General features: G+C 37.0%; 1 protein-coding gene across 5 annotated transcripts in view; it reads left to right on the top strand.

Moving 5' to 3' along the window:
• Nucleotides 1–11,923, top strand: part of RBPJ (recombination signal binding protein for immunoglobulin kappa J region) — a 152,538-nt gene extending 140,615 nt beyond the window's left edge. For 3 of the 5 annotated variants that reach the window (XM_082316158.1, XM_082316162.1, XM_082316159.1), the window contains exons 6-11: nucleotides 552–689; nucleotides 904–1,016; nucleotides 3,268–3,408; nucleotides 8,246–8,401; nucleotides 9,261–9,364; nucleotides 10,179–11,923. In XM_082316158.1, coding sequence (XP_082172284.1) covers nucleotides 552–689; nucleotides 904–1,016; nucleotides 3,268–3,408; nucleotides 8,246–8,401; nucleotides 9,261–9,364; nucleotides 10,179–10,494 — 968 coding nt within the window. In that variant the 3' untranslated portion in view covers nucleotides 10,495–11,923. The remainder of the gene's footprint in view (nucleotides 1–551; nucleotides 690–903; nucleotides 1,017–3,267; nucleotides 3,409–8,245; nucleotides 8,402–9,260; nucleotides 9,365–10,178) is intronic. The other 2 variants (XM_082316160.1, XM_082316161.1) reach the window with 2 other exon arrangements.
• The last annotated feature ends 1,896 nt before the right edge of the window (nucleotides 11,924–13,819 follow it).

The following is a 13,819-nucleotide window of genomic DNA, read 5'->3' as shown; positions in this document are numbered from 1 at the left end:
TTGATGGCAAAGTGCTAGTTGCTGATTTTTTAGGGGAGCAGACTTAGCATTTCTCTCTCTTGAATGATAAGTAAGTTCAGATCTGAGAAAATGTCAAGTTGCATGGTTACCATTTTACATAGTTATGTCTGTCAACGATTGTTATTTGTAAGAATAATTTTTCTTTATACTTCAAATGGTCACTGAAAGTTGTCGAAGTACTTCGCAAGGGCAAGCTAAAGCTTCTGCTCAAATAATCAGTTGTTAGAGAACTATGAACGGAAGCAGTTTTCAGTTGGCAAGCACTGGCCCGTTTGGCTAAGTGGCAAAATTCTGTGAACTAGCATGCCTTTGGAGAACAGCCACTATGTATGTTGTCCCACTTGTAATTTTGTGATTTTTATATTTGTGACAGAACAAAAATACATTTTCTAAATTAACTAACAGTTGAGAATTATTTCTTGATTTCCAGTATTCATCAGTCTATTTTACTGTATTCGTGACTCTTTGTTACTTTTCTATGTAATAATGAAGTAATTTTATAATCTCAAGTCTGTATGTGTTCCTTGCAGTATGTATTGCGTCAGGGACAAAAGTGGCACTATTTAATAGACTTCGATCCCAAACAGTTAGCACCAGATATTTGCACGTAGAAGGTGGTAATTTCCATGCCAGTTCACAACAGTGGGGAGCATTTTACATTCACCTCTGTAAGTAAAAATGAAGCAATGTATTTTTTTCACCTCTCTCCCTCCATCCCCACAAAAAAAAGTCCTGCATTTTTTCCTCCATATTAATTGCCCATATGCAGATTTGTTTTGTTGCTGAGTATATATTTGATGTAATAGTGTGATGTTGAATGTTCCTTCTATCGAGGAAAACAGTGATTAAAACAAATAATGTGAAAATTCCTGTTTCATGCAGTGGATGATGATGAATCGGAAGGAGAAGAATTCACAGTGAGAGACGGCTACATTCATTATGGGCAGACTGTCAAACTTGTATGCTCAGTTACTGGCATGGCACTCCCAAGACTGGTACAGTTTAATTTCTCCAATGCTGTAATTAATTCGTAGATGGCTACTTAGTGTAATTACATAGTTGGGTTTGCATTGTTTACAATTTTTGGTTTTGTATGTTTCCTTTTGGTAATACATGTTTTATAGGGAAAACGGCATTCATTTTAATAAAAGTGTATTTTTAAATCTGCAGATTAATTCTGTAAGCAAAGAACAGCTTGTAAAATAAGCATAGGGAATTTTTCAGAATTCAAACCTGCCAAAGTAGGTTAATCTGCAAGCTGTCCTTAAAAAAATGTCTATTTTAAAAACAGTAATGTAGGTCCCAGTGTAGCAAAATACTTTAAATATTGATATTGAATAGATGAGTAAAGGCTTTGCAGCCAGTAGGACTATTCCATTTGTTGAGTTCAGCACAGCTTTAAAAATGATCTACTGATTTGAATGTAAAAGCACTTCTGTGTACTTCTAAGGATACGTAATTATACCAATACCAGCTTGCAAAAGCATTTTGGACATTTATTAATACTGTCTGTTTTAAATATGGAACATTGGAAATGCCTTTGGAATAACTTTTTTAGAAAGAGACAATTTCAGCCCTTGTCTTTGTCACACATACAAAATCGATTATAACCAGTTAAGGTTTGTGAACCAAAAACATTATTGCTGGATACACAGTAATGATTTTTATAAATAAATTTAAGTATAAGTATGGATTTTTTTCCTCCTGTTTTGTGCACTTAATGCCAGCCTAAGTGGAATTTTTTGTGACTGATAATAAACAATGCTTCATATGAGGTCTTCTGTGAAATTGTGCTTTGTCAGCCCATTATGAATTTCATACAAGGCTTTGCTAATTCCACTTTTAACTAGAAATGATGTTTAGAATGCACCAATGTAAAACCAGCCTTCCCTGCAGGAAGGCTTTTGTTCCCCTTCCCAGGCTTATTTTACTAGGACTGTAATAAGAAATTCTCTCCCAGTATCAAACTTAGCTAAAAAAAAGGAGATAGACTGCTCAGAGTAAATGGTGTAAAATGATCATTGAAACAGATTTTTATTTTATTTTATTTTATTTTTTTTTTTTTTAAATCACGTTGTTTGACAGAAAAATACAAACCTGGTTACTACTGATCTGGTTCAGTGCACATGAAATTCAGTAATATGATCTCACTTTATTTGAGAGCTTCATGTTAATGTTTTCTTATTGCTGAAAGGAGATGCCATCGTTTATGATTCCAGAAACCTTATTTGTACGTAGAAATAGATTAAAACAAATTAGGCTAAAGGTTCCTGTTTTGTTTGCTATTGGGAACGTTTGTCGTGCTGCCTTACAAGATTGATTGAAGGTGATGTGATTAAAAGGTAACTCGCAGACATTTTATAGCTTAATGCAAAGTGCTTTGAAGAAACAAGTTAACCTTGAAACTTATATTGCTAATAATGCCATTTATTATCATTAGAAATCCCAGAGGACATGGTTGGCTTTGATTGTCGGCTTAGAAATCTCCAAGCACTGGCTGCTGCTTCTGCTGATGTTGCATAAAATGAAGTATTAAACTTTTTTCTAGAAGTTGAGTTAAAATTCCAAGCTACAGATTTCCACTGTCTGTAAGGGAATAACTTTTTTAATTTTTAAAAATAAATTAGCATAACAGCTCTGAATTAAGTCAGCAGATATTTTTTCACTGAACTACCAGATGTAGAGAACAATTTTTCTTTGCAGTTGTCTTTAAGTAATAGTTAATGACCAACTATTGTTAAGATAGCTGTGATTGTTGTGTTTGCAAAACTGTACTTAAGGACATCTCAATACCTTTTAAGTAAATCCTTATTTTCAACTGTTCTTATTCAGCAGCCAGTCTGCCACGGAATGTTGTTGGTGCTGTTGTCCCAAAAGGTGCTATCAATGGTAGAAGCTTCTGTAGAAGTCTACTAATACTTGACCTACTGCTCCTTTGTACCAAGAAATGGAACAAAAGTAGATTTTATTGAAGCTTCAAGTTTTTTCCCCGCTCTTATAGCAAAAAAGATAAACTATATCTGCATGCAGCACATTGAAGCTGTAGTACTGAGTGTCACTTCAATGTTGTGTTCTTGTTTCAAAAGCATTGAGAATTAGGAATCTAATGTTGCTATTAAAACAGGAGGCATGGAAATTAAAAAAAAAAAGACCTTTCACTTTCTTTACTAACAGTACATATGCAATCTCCAATGTAATGAAGTACAAAAATTGTTCTAAACATATATGTACCATTTTCATTCACAGATAATTCGAAAAGTAGATAAACAAACAGCGTTATTGGATGCAGATGATCCAGTATCGCAGCTACATAAATGTGCATTTTACCTTAAAGACACTGAGAGAATGTATTTGTGCCTTTCCCAGGAGAGAATAATCCAATTTCAAGTGAGTTGTTTAAAACTATTTGAATAGATGAGAAGTGTCGTTGCAAAGTTTTTCCCAAATATTCCCAAAATATATATGAATGCCAGTTTTGCAGTTGGTTTTGAATGCGAGTCTAATATTTTGTTTTGAAAAGACAGAGCATGGAAAGCAACAAACCTTATCTGTCCCTTTCCAAATCCGTTTTTCTTTCCTCATAACCTTCTTCCACATCTGTCTAGACAATGAATTCTATTTTCTCCAACAGAAGAAATGGAAGCATACATGGAACTTGTGCATGCAGTCATGATACTGTGGCTTAACGTGTTGACATATGCCAGTGGAGTTGCATTATTTGTGTGTCCATTTCTAGATTACAGCAAATAGGAAACAATACAGTTCATGATAGTCTTATTTCATGGTGAACTTAGCAGAGTTGCACTGTCATGCTCTTGGCTAAGAGCATAAACATAGACAGCTATGGCAGTTGACCACAGTAATTTGCAAAGCCACAGAAATATGATTTGTCTGTAAAGAATGTAGCTGTCTCAGTCTTCGAGTATTTGTTTCTCCAGCAGGTGGAGAAAAATATCCCTAGCAAGTTATTGTAACAGGAATGAACCCCTAGGGAGAGCTGTAAAAAAAAATACCACAGTGTACAATTGTTCTGACAGCTTATACAATATGCTAACAAACTGTGGTTTTAGTCTCATGTATGTTAGCATGCCTTTAGCAGTCTTTCAGCATGGCAATTCCCATGAGAGTAGACTGTGACCAAGGTCAGGCCTACTTAAGTATTGCAATTTTCTTTAAACATCCAGGACAGCTCAAATAGCAAAGGGTGTTGAGAGATAATGCTGTGCTCCAGGAAGATGGCCACACTCGGGAAAGATTTGGGACTTCCTTAGGAGAACAGCTGTAGCTTCTTGGGTAAGAAAGGTAGAGGTAGGAAAGGGGGAAGCTAACTTTTTAAAGATTTCCCTTAATTTAAGGGAAGGGACGAGAAGGATTGGTAAAGGCTCAGTTGACTTATATCCTGAATTGGGGCAATGGGAAGAGAATATGAGAAGCTTTGTTCATATTTCAGGAAATACATTCATGACTTGTGGCTCAGAAGGCACCAGATGTACTGGTTCTACGCACAGCACATTGCAGAGATATATCTATCAGGATACTTTCTTGTAAAGGAGAATGGACCTTCATCAAGAAGAAGAGAAAGCTATGAAACTTGAATTGCAATAACTCAGGATCAGCCTTGCTATTTGATCTTTCTCAAAGTACTTCATAGGAAGGGCTAAATGAAGAAGCAACTCTTGCTTCTCTGACAGCTGCCTTAGTTCAACATCCTGGAATTGCCTGTGGGACTACCAGGACATCCTACCACTCTTCAATTTCTGCAGCACTCATGGAGCCCAATCTGCAAAGAGCTCTGAACTTTCCAAGTGGGTAGGGCTTAGATAAAAGGACAACCCACTATTCTGAATTCTTTTAGTGGAGTAAGTACCTGCTGCTTCTACTAGTTGAATAAAATCCGTTAACATGCACATCGGGCTGTTATCATTCTTTGGTAGGTGAAGTCACTATGGAAGATAAACTCTTTCTACCAGTGGCAGGAGAGGAGTCCCATTTTATCTGTTTTTTCCTTTGGAGCAGAAGACCAGGACCAAGTCTCTTTTGGGTGAATGGAAATAGCCTAATATAGAGACCTTAGAGACTTAAAGCAGAGAGGCTGTAAAAAGTCAGCAGGTCAGCATGAACCTACAAAAACCTTGAAATTCAGTTGCTGAAGTACCAGCTAGATCTCTCTGTAAAGATGTCCATGTATTCTGGAGAATACAGAAAGAATATAAATAATGCCTTACTGGATCAGAGCATCGTCCATATCCATGTCTAACAGCAGCAACAGGATGTGGTGCTTACAGGAAGCAGGCAGACCTGGTTGCTTTATGTAGTCCAGCGCAGTTGTACTCTGCCAGCATCCACACTTCTTGTAGTAAGGGTTGTTAAAGGCTGTATCCGTGACTCTGTTTTAGTATCATTTTGTAGATGTGTAGTCGATCAGTTTGATTCCTTTTGAATGTGCTGATGCTCTCTTTTTCTGCAGTATTCTGTGGCAGAAAGTTCAAGTGGTTTCCCGTCCTCTGTGTAGTAAGCTTCTGCTGTATTTGTTTTGAATGATCATAGAATCATTAGGTTGGAAAAGACCCTTAAGATCATCGAGTCCAACCGTTAACCTATGACTGCCAAGTCCACCGCTAAACCACATCCTCAAGCACCACGTCTACCCGTCTTTTAAATACCTCCAGGGATGGAGACTCAACCACTTCCCTGGGCAGCCTGTTCCAATGCCTGACTACCCTGTCAGTGAAGAAGTTTTTCCTAATATCCAACCTAAACTTTCCCTGGTGCAGCTTGAGGCTGTTTCCTCTTGTCCTATTGCTTGTTACTAGGGAGAAGAGACCGACAATCTAATAGTTTCTGAGTGATTCGTAGTTCCAATTCTGCAGGATTTAGTGAGCAACAGTTCTGCATTCACCTTACCCAACAACATCTTGATTTCTTCTTTCCAAATTGGAGAGTCACAGTCTTTTCAATATCTTCTCATAAGGTCAGCAGCTCCTTGGTGATTTTAGTTGCTCTTTCTGTACCTACTCTATTTTCACCATGGCTTTCTTAGATGGAGAGACCAGAACTGCACACAGTATTCCAGGATTAGATGAACAAAGGATTTACACTGGCAAAATAATACCCGATACCTTGTTCTCAATATTTTTTTTTTCTGATGGTGTCCAATATTGTGTTGCCACTTGTGGCTGCCACTGCACATTGAGCTGGTGATTTCAGAAGACTGTCAGTGGTGACTCCAGGATCCTGAGTTGTAACTACCAGTTCCAAGTTCAGTATTTTGTGGGCATCATTTACAGAATCTTTAGAAACCTTGCTTTTATCTAAATTGAAGCTCATTACCACTTTTTTGCCCTCTATGTTCATTTTGATGTCTTTCTGGACATAAAATCCTTGCAATTGTAACACCATTTAACTACCTGAAAAACTTAGGATCATGCGGAAGTTTGAAGATTTGACTTTACCAGCACACTGGTGAGGATGTTGAATAAAACTGATTGCAACACCAGTCTCGGGGAGGGGACTGCACTCTTGGCTTTTGTGCGTTTTGAAAGGAGGATGACTGTTAAGTTCTACCTTTTGCTTTTTGCTTTCCTTTAATTAGCTTTTTAAAAAAAAAAAAAACACACACAACTTTTTCTAATCCATTATAATTTCATGTCTTTAATATCCTTTGATATAGAGCTTTCTTGAGGTTTTTTGGAGGGCGAGGGGTTAGTGTTGTTTGGTTGTTTGTTTTTTTTTAAATCCAGATCTATTGTGTTCCTTGGATTCCTTTTGTCTGTGCCCTTATTGTGTTTACCAGTTCTTGGGGAATTCTGTCCTTTATCTGTTAAAGTTATGCAATTGTTTGTTTCCCATCCTGTCTCCATGTGAAGCCAGTCAATACATGAGGTACTAGGCATGGTGTTAAGGCATTTCAGTATTCCAGTGCCACTTGTTGAGAAAGTTTAGTTATAAAAGGAAAGGAACGAGGTGGGGAAAAAAGTGCCTGGAGGTAAACTGCTGTATTTGGAAGTGACAAGGAGGAATGCTTCTCTGGAAGAGGAATCGTAATTTTTCAAGGATTCCTTCTGTGACAGAAGGAATAATGTGTTCCTGAAATGATTCTTGACATAGCAGGACTTTCAGAATAAATTCTGTGGCAATTGCCTTCCACTTTGTGGCAGGCGTTTAGTAGAGCTGAAGAAGCCAGTCAGGGGTCTTGTACAGGGTCATTCATTTTTTATATCCATGCTTTTATTTGTCATGAGTTGGAGTATGTCAGTCCATGGCAACAGGAATTGTAGTCAACCTGTAGGAAAAATGTCATGCACTGAACTAGTATACAACAGTTCCTCTCTTGAAGATGGGCTAGTAATTTAGAATCTCCATGTGTTTCTAATAAAAATATCAGTTGGGTCGTGAGCTTGGAAAGATCTGTAGTTACTATCCTTGTTGCATACTTCCCTTGCAAGCTGTTGTCAGTGCTTTTTTACGTGATCATATCAGAATGAAGAGTCTACATGAGAATGCAGCTTTGATCTTAACTTCCTTTCATCTGAACTGGTAAATTCGTGCTAATTGAAGTTTATCTAACAGTTTTGAAGAGTGAAGGTTATGGTTACATACCTAGATATCCTTAAAGCTTAATAGAAGAAAACAGAATTTAGGTATTAGAATTTTTGAGTCCCATTTTTTTCTGTGCCTATGTTTAACCTATACACAATTTCCTTATTGGTTGCTAGATGATGGAATTGTTCAGAGAGGCTTTTGTTGCCATAAAAAATAGTCTACAGTGTATTTTCTATCTATGTATATATGTATGTATACTATCTTGGCCAGATGTAAATCGTAACTAATGAAAAGTATTCCACTTCAGTCTGTAGCTGTTTTAGTCATTTTGCATTAATAAAACAACATCTATGATAAAGTAGCTACTTCTAGTTGCTGTAGTTTTTTGGTTAATGGCTATTGAATAATGTTAAAACTTTGAAAGCTGAACTAAAATAATAAACAGAAGATTGGAGAGGTGACAGTATCATAGGTGAGAGTTACAGTGTTCTCACAAGTTTTAGTTTTCTGCTAGTTTTGCTGAAATGTATGTGACTTTCTCTAGGTCATTTTGTTTGAGGAAAAACATAAGGAAACATGTTTTTGAAATAATAGACATTGTTACTGTCTGAGTTGGTTTTTAGCTCTGTGACTTGGCAAATGAGTCTACAGGTCAGATTTAAAACTTAACTTTCTTTCTAAGGCCACTCCATGCCCAAAAGAACCAAATAAAGAAATGATTAATGACGGAGCTTCTTGGACAATCATTAGCACAGATAAAGCAGAATACACATTTTATGAGGGGATGGGACCGGTCCATGCTCCAGTGACACCTGTGCCTGTTGTAGAAAGTCTTCAAGTAAGTTGTTTTTGTTTGTTTTTTTTTTTTCAAATAAAATCTTTTATGTGAGATTATTTTTGTCATACTGATTTAACCTTCATGGTACCTTTGTGGAATACTGTAGGAGAGCATTCTTCTTAGCTTTATAAATGAGAAAATTACTTTATGTTACAATAATTTTTCTTACCTACATTTCAGAATACATGAGCCTATCCATCACAAGAATAACAGAACCATAGAATTGTTTATGTTAGAAAAGACCTTTAAGATCAAGTCCAATCGTTAACCTAGCACTGCCAAGTCCACCACTGAACCATGTCCTAATATTTGGCATAAATGTTAATATTCTTTTATACATGAAGAATTTTATTTCTTAAAATACTATGGTAGCGATATCCTAAGGACTTCTACTTCTGTTTGATTATTTAGAAATTGATTTTGGCTCTTAGAACAGCCAATTATAGATCAAAGTGAGCCAGACTGAAACCTTATTAAGAAAATCAGCATTCAGTTGTGGAAAAAACTTGAAGCTCTCCTAACACTTTCTCTGAAAGATTCTTTGTTCTTTGTTTTCAAAGCCTTGTTCACTTCTATTCTAAGTGGCCACTATCAAAACTTAGAAGTTGCTTCAGGATATCAAATTAATTGGCAGTATCTTTTAGATGTGTTACTTCTTTACAGTTCAGTTGTGTAGGTGTGTTTCTTCCAGTTTTATCTAGCTGATAGAAACAGCACTGTTTACAGTTCTTGTATGCATGTGAAGAACTTTTTTCTGGTTTGTTGTTGGTTTTTTTTTTTTCTGAGAGGGGGTGTTTGTTTTTATTAATACTTTTTTTTTTGTGGATTTTCTTCTTTCTTCTATTCACTCCCTTTCCAGTTGAATGGTGGTGGGGATGTAGCAATGTTGGAACTTACAGGACAGAACTTCACTCCAAATTTACGTGTCTGGTTTGGGGATGTGGAAGCTGAAACCATGTACAGGTACAGTATTTCCTACTACTTTTATGGTGATTACATTTTACTGGATGCTTGGAAGAGTGTATACTCGTGTGTATACACTCGAGTGTATACTCTCTGCCCTGCAGAGAGGGATCTGGGAGTGCTGGTTGACAGTAGGCTCAGTATGTGCCAGCAGAGTGCCCTGGTAGCCAAGAGGGCAAACCACATCCAGCTGGTCAAAAGAGGTGATTAGCCCCCTGTATTTAGCCTTGGTGCAGCCTGACCTTGAGTACTGTGTGCAGTTCTGGGCCCCACAATATAAGAAGGATGTGAAGGTCCTTGAATGCGTCCAGAGGAGGGCAGCAAAGCTGGTGAAGGGCTGGAAGGCATGTCCGATGAGGAGTGGCTAAGGACTTTGGGTTTGTCTGGTTTGGAGAAAAGGAGGCTGAGGGGTGACCTCATTGCTCTCTACAGCTTCCTGAGGAGGGGAAGTGGAGAGGGAGGTGCTGAGCTCTTCTCCCTGGTATCGTGTGCCAAGATGTGTGGGAGTTGTTCAAAGCTGCATCAGGGGAGGTTCAGACTTGACATTAGGAAACATTTCTTTGCTGAGAGGGCAGTCAAACACTGGAACAGGCTTCCTAGAGAGGTGGTCAGTGCCCCAGGCCTGTCAGTGTTTAAGAGGCATTTGAACAATGCCTTAATAATATGCTTTAACTTTCGGTCAGCCCTGAATTGGTCAGGCATTTGGACTAGATGATTGTTGTAGGTCCCTTCCAACTGAACTATTCTGTTCTGTTCTATTCTATTCTTTAAGCTTCAGTTTTATTATGCTCAGTTGATTCTCCTTTTTTTTCAGATGCGCAGAGAGCATGCTATGTGTTGTTCCAGACATTTCTGCATTTCGAGAGGGTTGGAGGTGGGTCCGTCAGCCAGTCCAGGTTCCAGTAACTTTGGTCCGTAACGATGGCATAATTTACTCCACCAGCCTTACCTTTACATACACACCGGAACCAGGGCCACGACCACACTGCAGTGCTGCTGGAGCAATCCTCAGAGCCAACTCAAGCCTCATGGCTTCCAGTGAAACAAATACAAACAGCGAGGGAAGTTACACAAACGTCAGCACAAATCCAACCAATGTCACATCATCTACAGCAACTGTAGTTTCCTAACTACTGTTGTTTGTCTGGACTTTAACTGACTTTTAAGTGCTACATTCAAGAGAACTGAACAATTTTTGTGGTTTCATGGGAAAACACCTTTCCATTTTAGGTGATATTATTTGAACCTTGTTACCTGCAAGTGCTGATCTTAAATATAGAAGCCACAATAAAAAAAAAAAAAAATACATCCGAAACATAAGAACTTTATTGAGAATCTATTTTTCAGCTGTTTTTTTTTAATGGGCAAGAAACAAAAAATGTGGCTGGGATACATGTTGAGCAAACTAGAAAACATGAACGCAACATAGTTTTTATGGACCAAGGAACTTGTATAAGCTTTAGTATAAAAGGTACATTTTCACCATACCTTTTTTGTATCACAACATATAGTACACTTTTGTTACCAAATAGTTTATATTTTTTTTTCCTCTGAGCTTTTGCTCTGAAGTATATTCAGGTTCCAAGCCTGACCATGCTTGTATAATCGAATTACCATACTCTTCCAGTTTTAAAAAAATATATATATTTTTGGTCTGTGGCTGGAACTGTTCCTTTTTTTAAACTGAAGTCTTGTGACTTTTTATGAACTGAAATTGTTTTTATTTCAGCAAGTAGAACCTTGTAAAGGCCAGCGTATTTTTTTTAAGATTATATGAAGTCTGTGCAAAAGCTTTAAAAAATGCCTCTGCCTTGCCTGCAATACATGCAATGTATGTTAACTTTAGTGCTCTGTTTTCAGTCATTGTTAATAGTTATTTCTGTTTTCCTTTTTTAAATATGTATTTATAGTGATAATTCATGAGGTTCTAACATTACGTGAGTTTTTTTTTAAAGTGGCATCTCAAGCAGTCGTATTAATGATTGTTCATGTCACAGGCATACGTTGGTGTTTTTGAAGGGTTGTTACTGGGTTACTCCCCCTCTTCCTTGCTCAGTCATATTGCATCTGAAAATGTTTCAGGATCTGTTCAGGTTTTTCTAATCTTGTACATAATTTGTATTAAGTGTAAGTTAAATGTTTTATTTCGAAAGTGGAATGTTCCCAATAACTTCATTTGGCAGCATGTCTTCTGTCTTGTTGGCATGTAACTAAAATACCATGAGAAGTATGTGCTACAAATGGGATTGGTAGGTGGTACCCTTCATCACCTGAGAATCACAACAAGCATGTTTTTCTTCATACTGTTCAGTAAATTAGGCCAGACTTTGGTGTAACACTTGTATTGAGAGCGTGCTTTCATTGTGAAGTGATCATACCATAATAACTAGAAGTAAATTTTATTACTTAGAAATGGGCAAATAGAAAATCGTAAAAGCACTATGAAGATGTCAACTCCTCCCATCCTTATTTCCTGTGGGTTTCTCTTTCCCTGCCAACAGCTTGTGCAACATTCAAGTCTTCTCTCCATCATAAATTCAAGGCTCATTTGCACTTTGACTTTGTTGGTTGTTGCATTTGTTTTTCATTTTGACTCTGCCATGTTTTGTCCTTCCTCGTAGACCTGCTTGCTTCGTTTGTATTTGAAAGTATACCCCAGTAGTTCATTTGTAGTCACAGAACTAGGCATAGACTCGTAGGGCAAGTTCTGATAGTGTGATCTTCCTCTTTAAAAGCCAAAATACAAATTTTATGGTGTGTTCAGCCTTTTCTATACCCTGAAGCAAGAGCCACAACTGCTGTGTAAATGTGAACCTGTGGCTTTCTACAGTGCATTGCTTTACAAGCTTATCCGTTGACCATTTTCATAGGGTTTTTATTTCTGACCACTTATTCCAGTTTCAACACTCGCCACCATTTTAAAGCATTGTCTCGGCACCGTATTTGTGTATTCTGATGCTCCACTCTACTTGTTTGCTTTAGTGCTCCGTTGTATGTGTGAAAACAATGTGGTTAAAGGAAGAAATTGGTTATAAAGCATATTTAGCTAATAGTAAAATCAGTGCCACTGTCCTTCTAAAATGTGCTTGTATTCTACCACAGGCCTTCATATTTCCTATTCTGTATTACAAAACTTATTTCCATGACATAGTCACAATGCTGGTTCTTAGCACTAGTGAATACTGCCTCACCTCATCTCCGTTTCAGTGACCAAGGGCAGAATTCATTGTGGCCTTATCTCTGTTTTAAACTGTTTACTGGCATTTACTTGCAAATCTGTTTACCTTTGTATGTGCTATAAAATTTCGTTTTAATTGTGTTGTGGCAGGAATCATTTCACAGTGTTTTTGTTCGAAGCACATGAGTATCTTACAGTACGGCTTAATTCAAGAGCCACAGTTTTCATCACTAATTAGACTGAGAATTGAAATCAGCGAGATATAGATATATATATATATCTCAGATTTAGAGGGTATTCAAGAACAAACCATGATATACACACAGTAGGCAAACCATAACAAGCCTTTTAACCTTCAAAGACTATTTAAAATAGCTTTTCAGAACTTGACACCTGCTTTTATACTCATTATTTTGAAGTTTTTACATATAAATGCAATACTTTTTATATTCATTTTCTTTACTTGCAATAATTTTGCCCAATAGATATAATATTCCTTGACTTGTAAAGAACCTAATGACTTAGCCTAATTTCTGCTGTTCTGCACACTACAGCCAAGTGGATGAAAAAAAAAGAGACTATTAAGTTCTGCTTACGAGACCATTTTAAACCCCATTTTTCCCTTGGGCTTGTGGCTCCATTGTTGCCAGTAGTTATTCTGTAGTACCGAAATGGTCTTCCAGGTCCTTACTGTTGTTAAGATGTCCAGTTGTTCAGATATATTATCTTCCTGAACTTTTTCTTGTGGGGTGATATTGTTACATTTATTGGCCTTGTGAGCTGTTAATCAATTTTCATTATATTAACAATATCTCAAGATTTTGATAAAACTACTTTTAGAATGTTTCAGTATGAAACTGTTATAACTGTTCAAGTCTAGCTGTTAAGTCTGCTGTTAATTCTATATAAATAGAAATTGAGTCTGTGTTCAGAATGTTGTTATAGTTCCAACTATAGGAAGAAAAAGCAAATTAAGTGCTCAAATTTAGCTATGCCTTTTCTTGTTTTCTTTTGTTTGGAACTGCATTTCAGAATTCAACACTAGCGTAGTCTTTAATAATCTGCTGCTGATGTTTTTCCCTAATTATTTGCCCTGAGGGCATCCCACAACTGTGTTAATAATGGTATTCTGTACTTCCTTTCATTGCACAGACTTACAAGATCAGAGTGGTTACCTGAAAAGACATGGACTCAAGACATAAATCAGTGAATTCCCCATATGCAGAATATTAATGCCAAGTGAAACAAATTATCTATTAGAAGTAAGCTACCCACTT

Source organism: Platalea leucorodia (genome assembly GCF_965183815.1).
Source record: "Platalea leucorodia genome assembly, chromosome: 6".
NCBI classification, from domain to species: Eukaryota; Metazoa; Chordata; class Aves; order Pelecaniformes; family Threskiornithidae; genus Platalea; species Platalea leucorodia.
The sequence above is the reverse complement of the archived record's forward strand: the minus strand, read 5'-3'. Positions and strand labels throughout refer to the sequence as shown.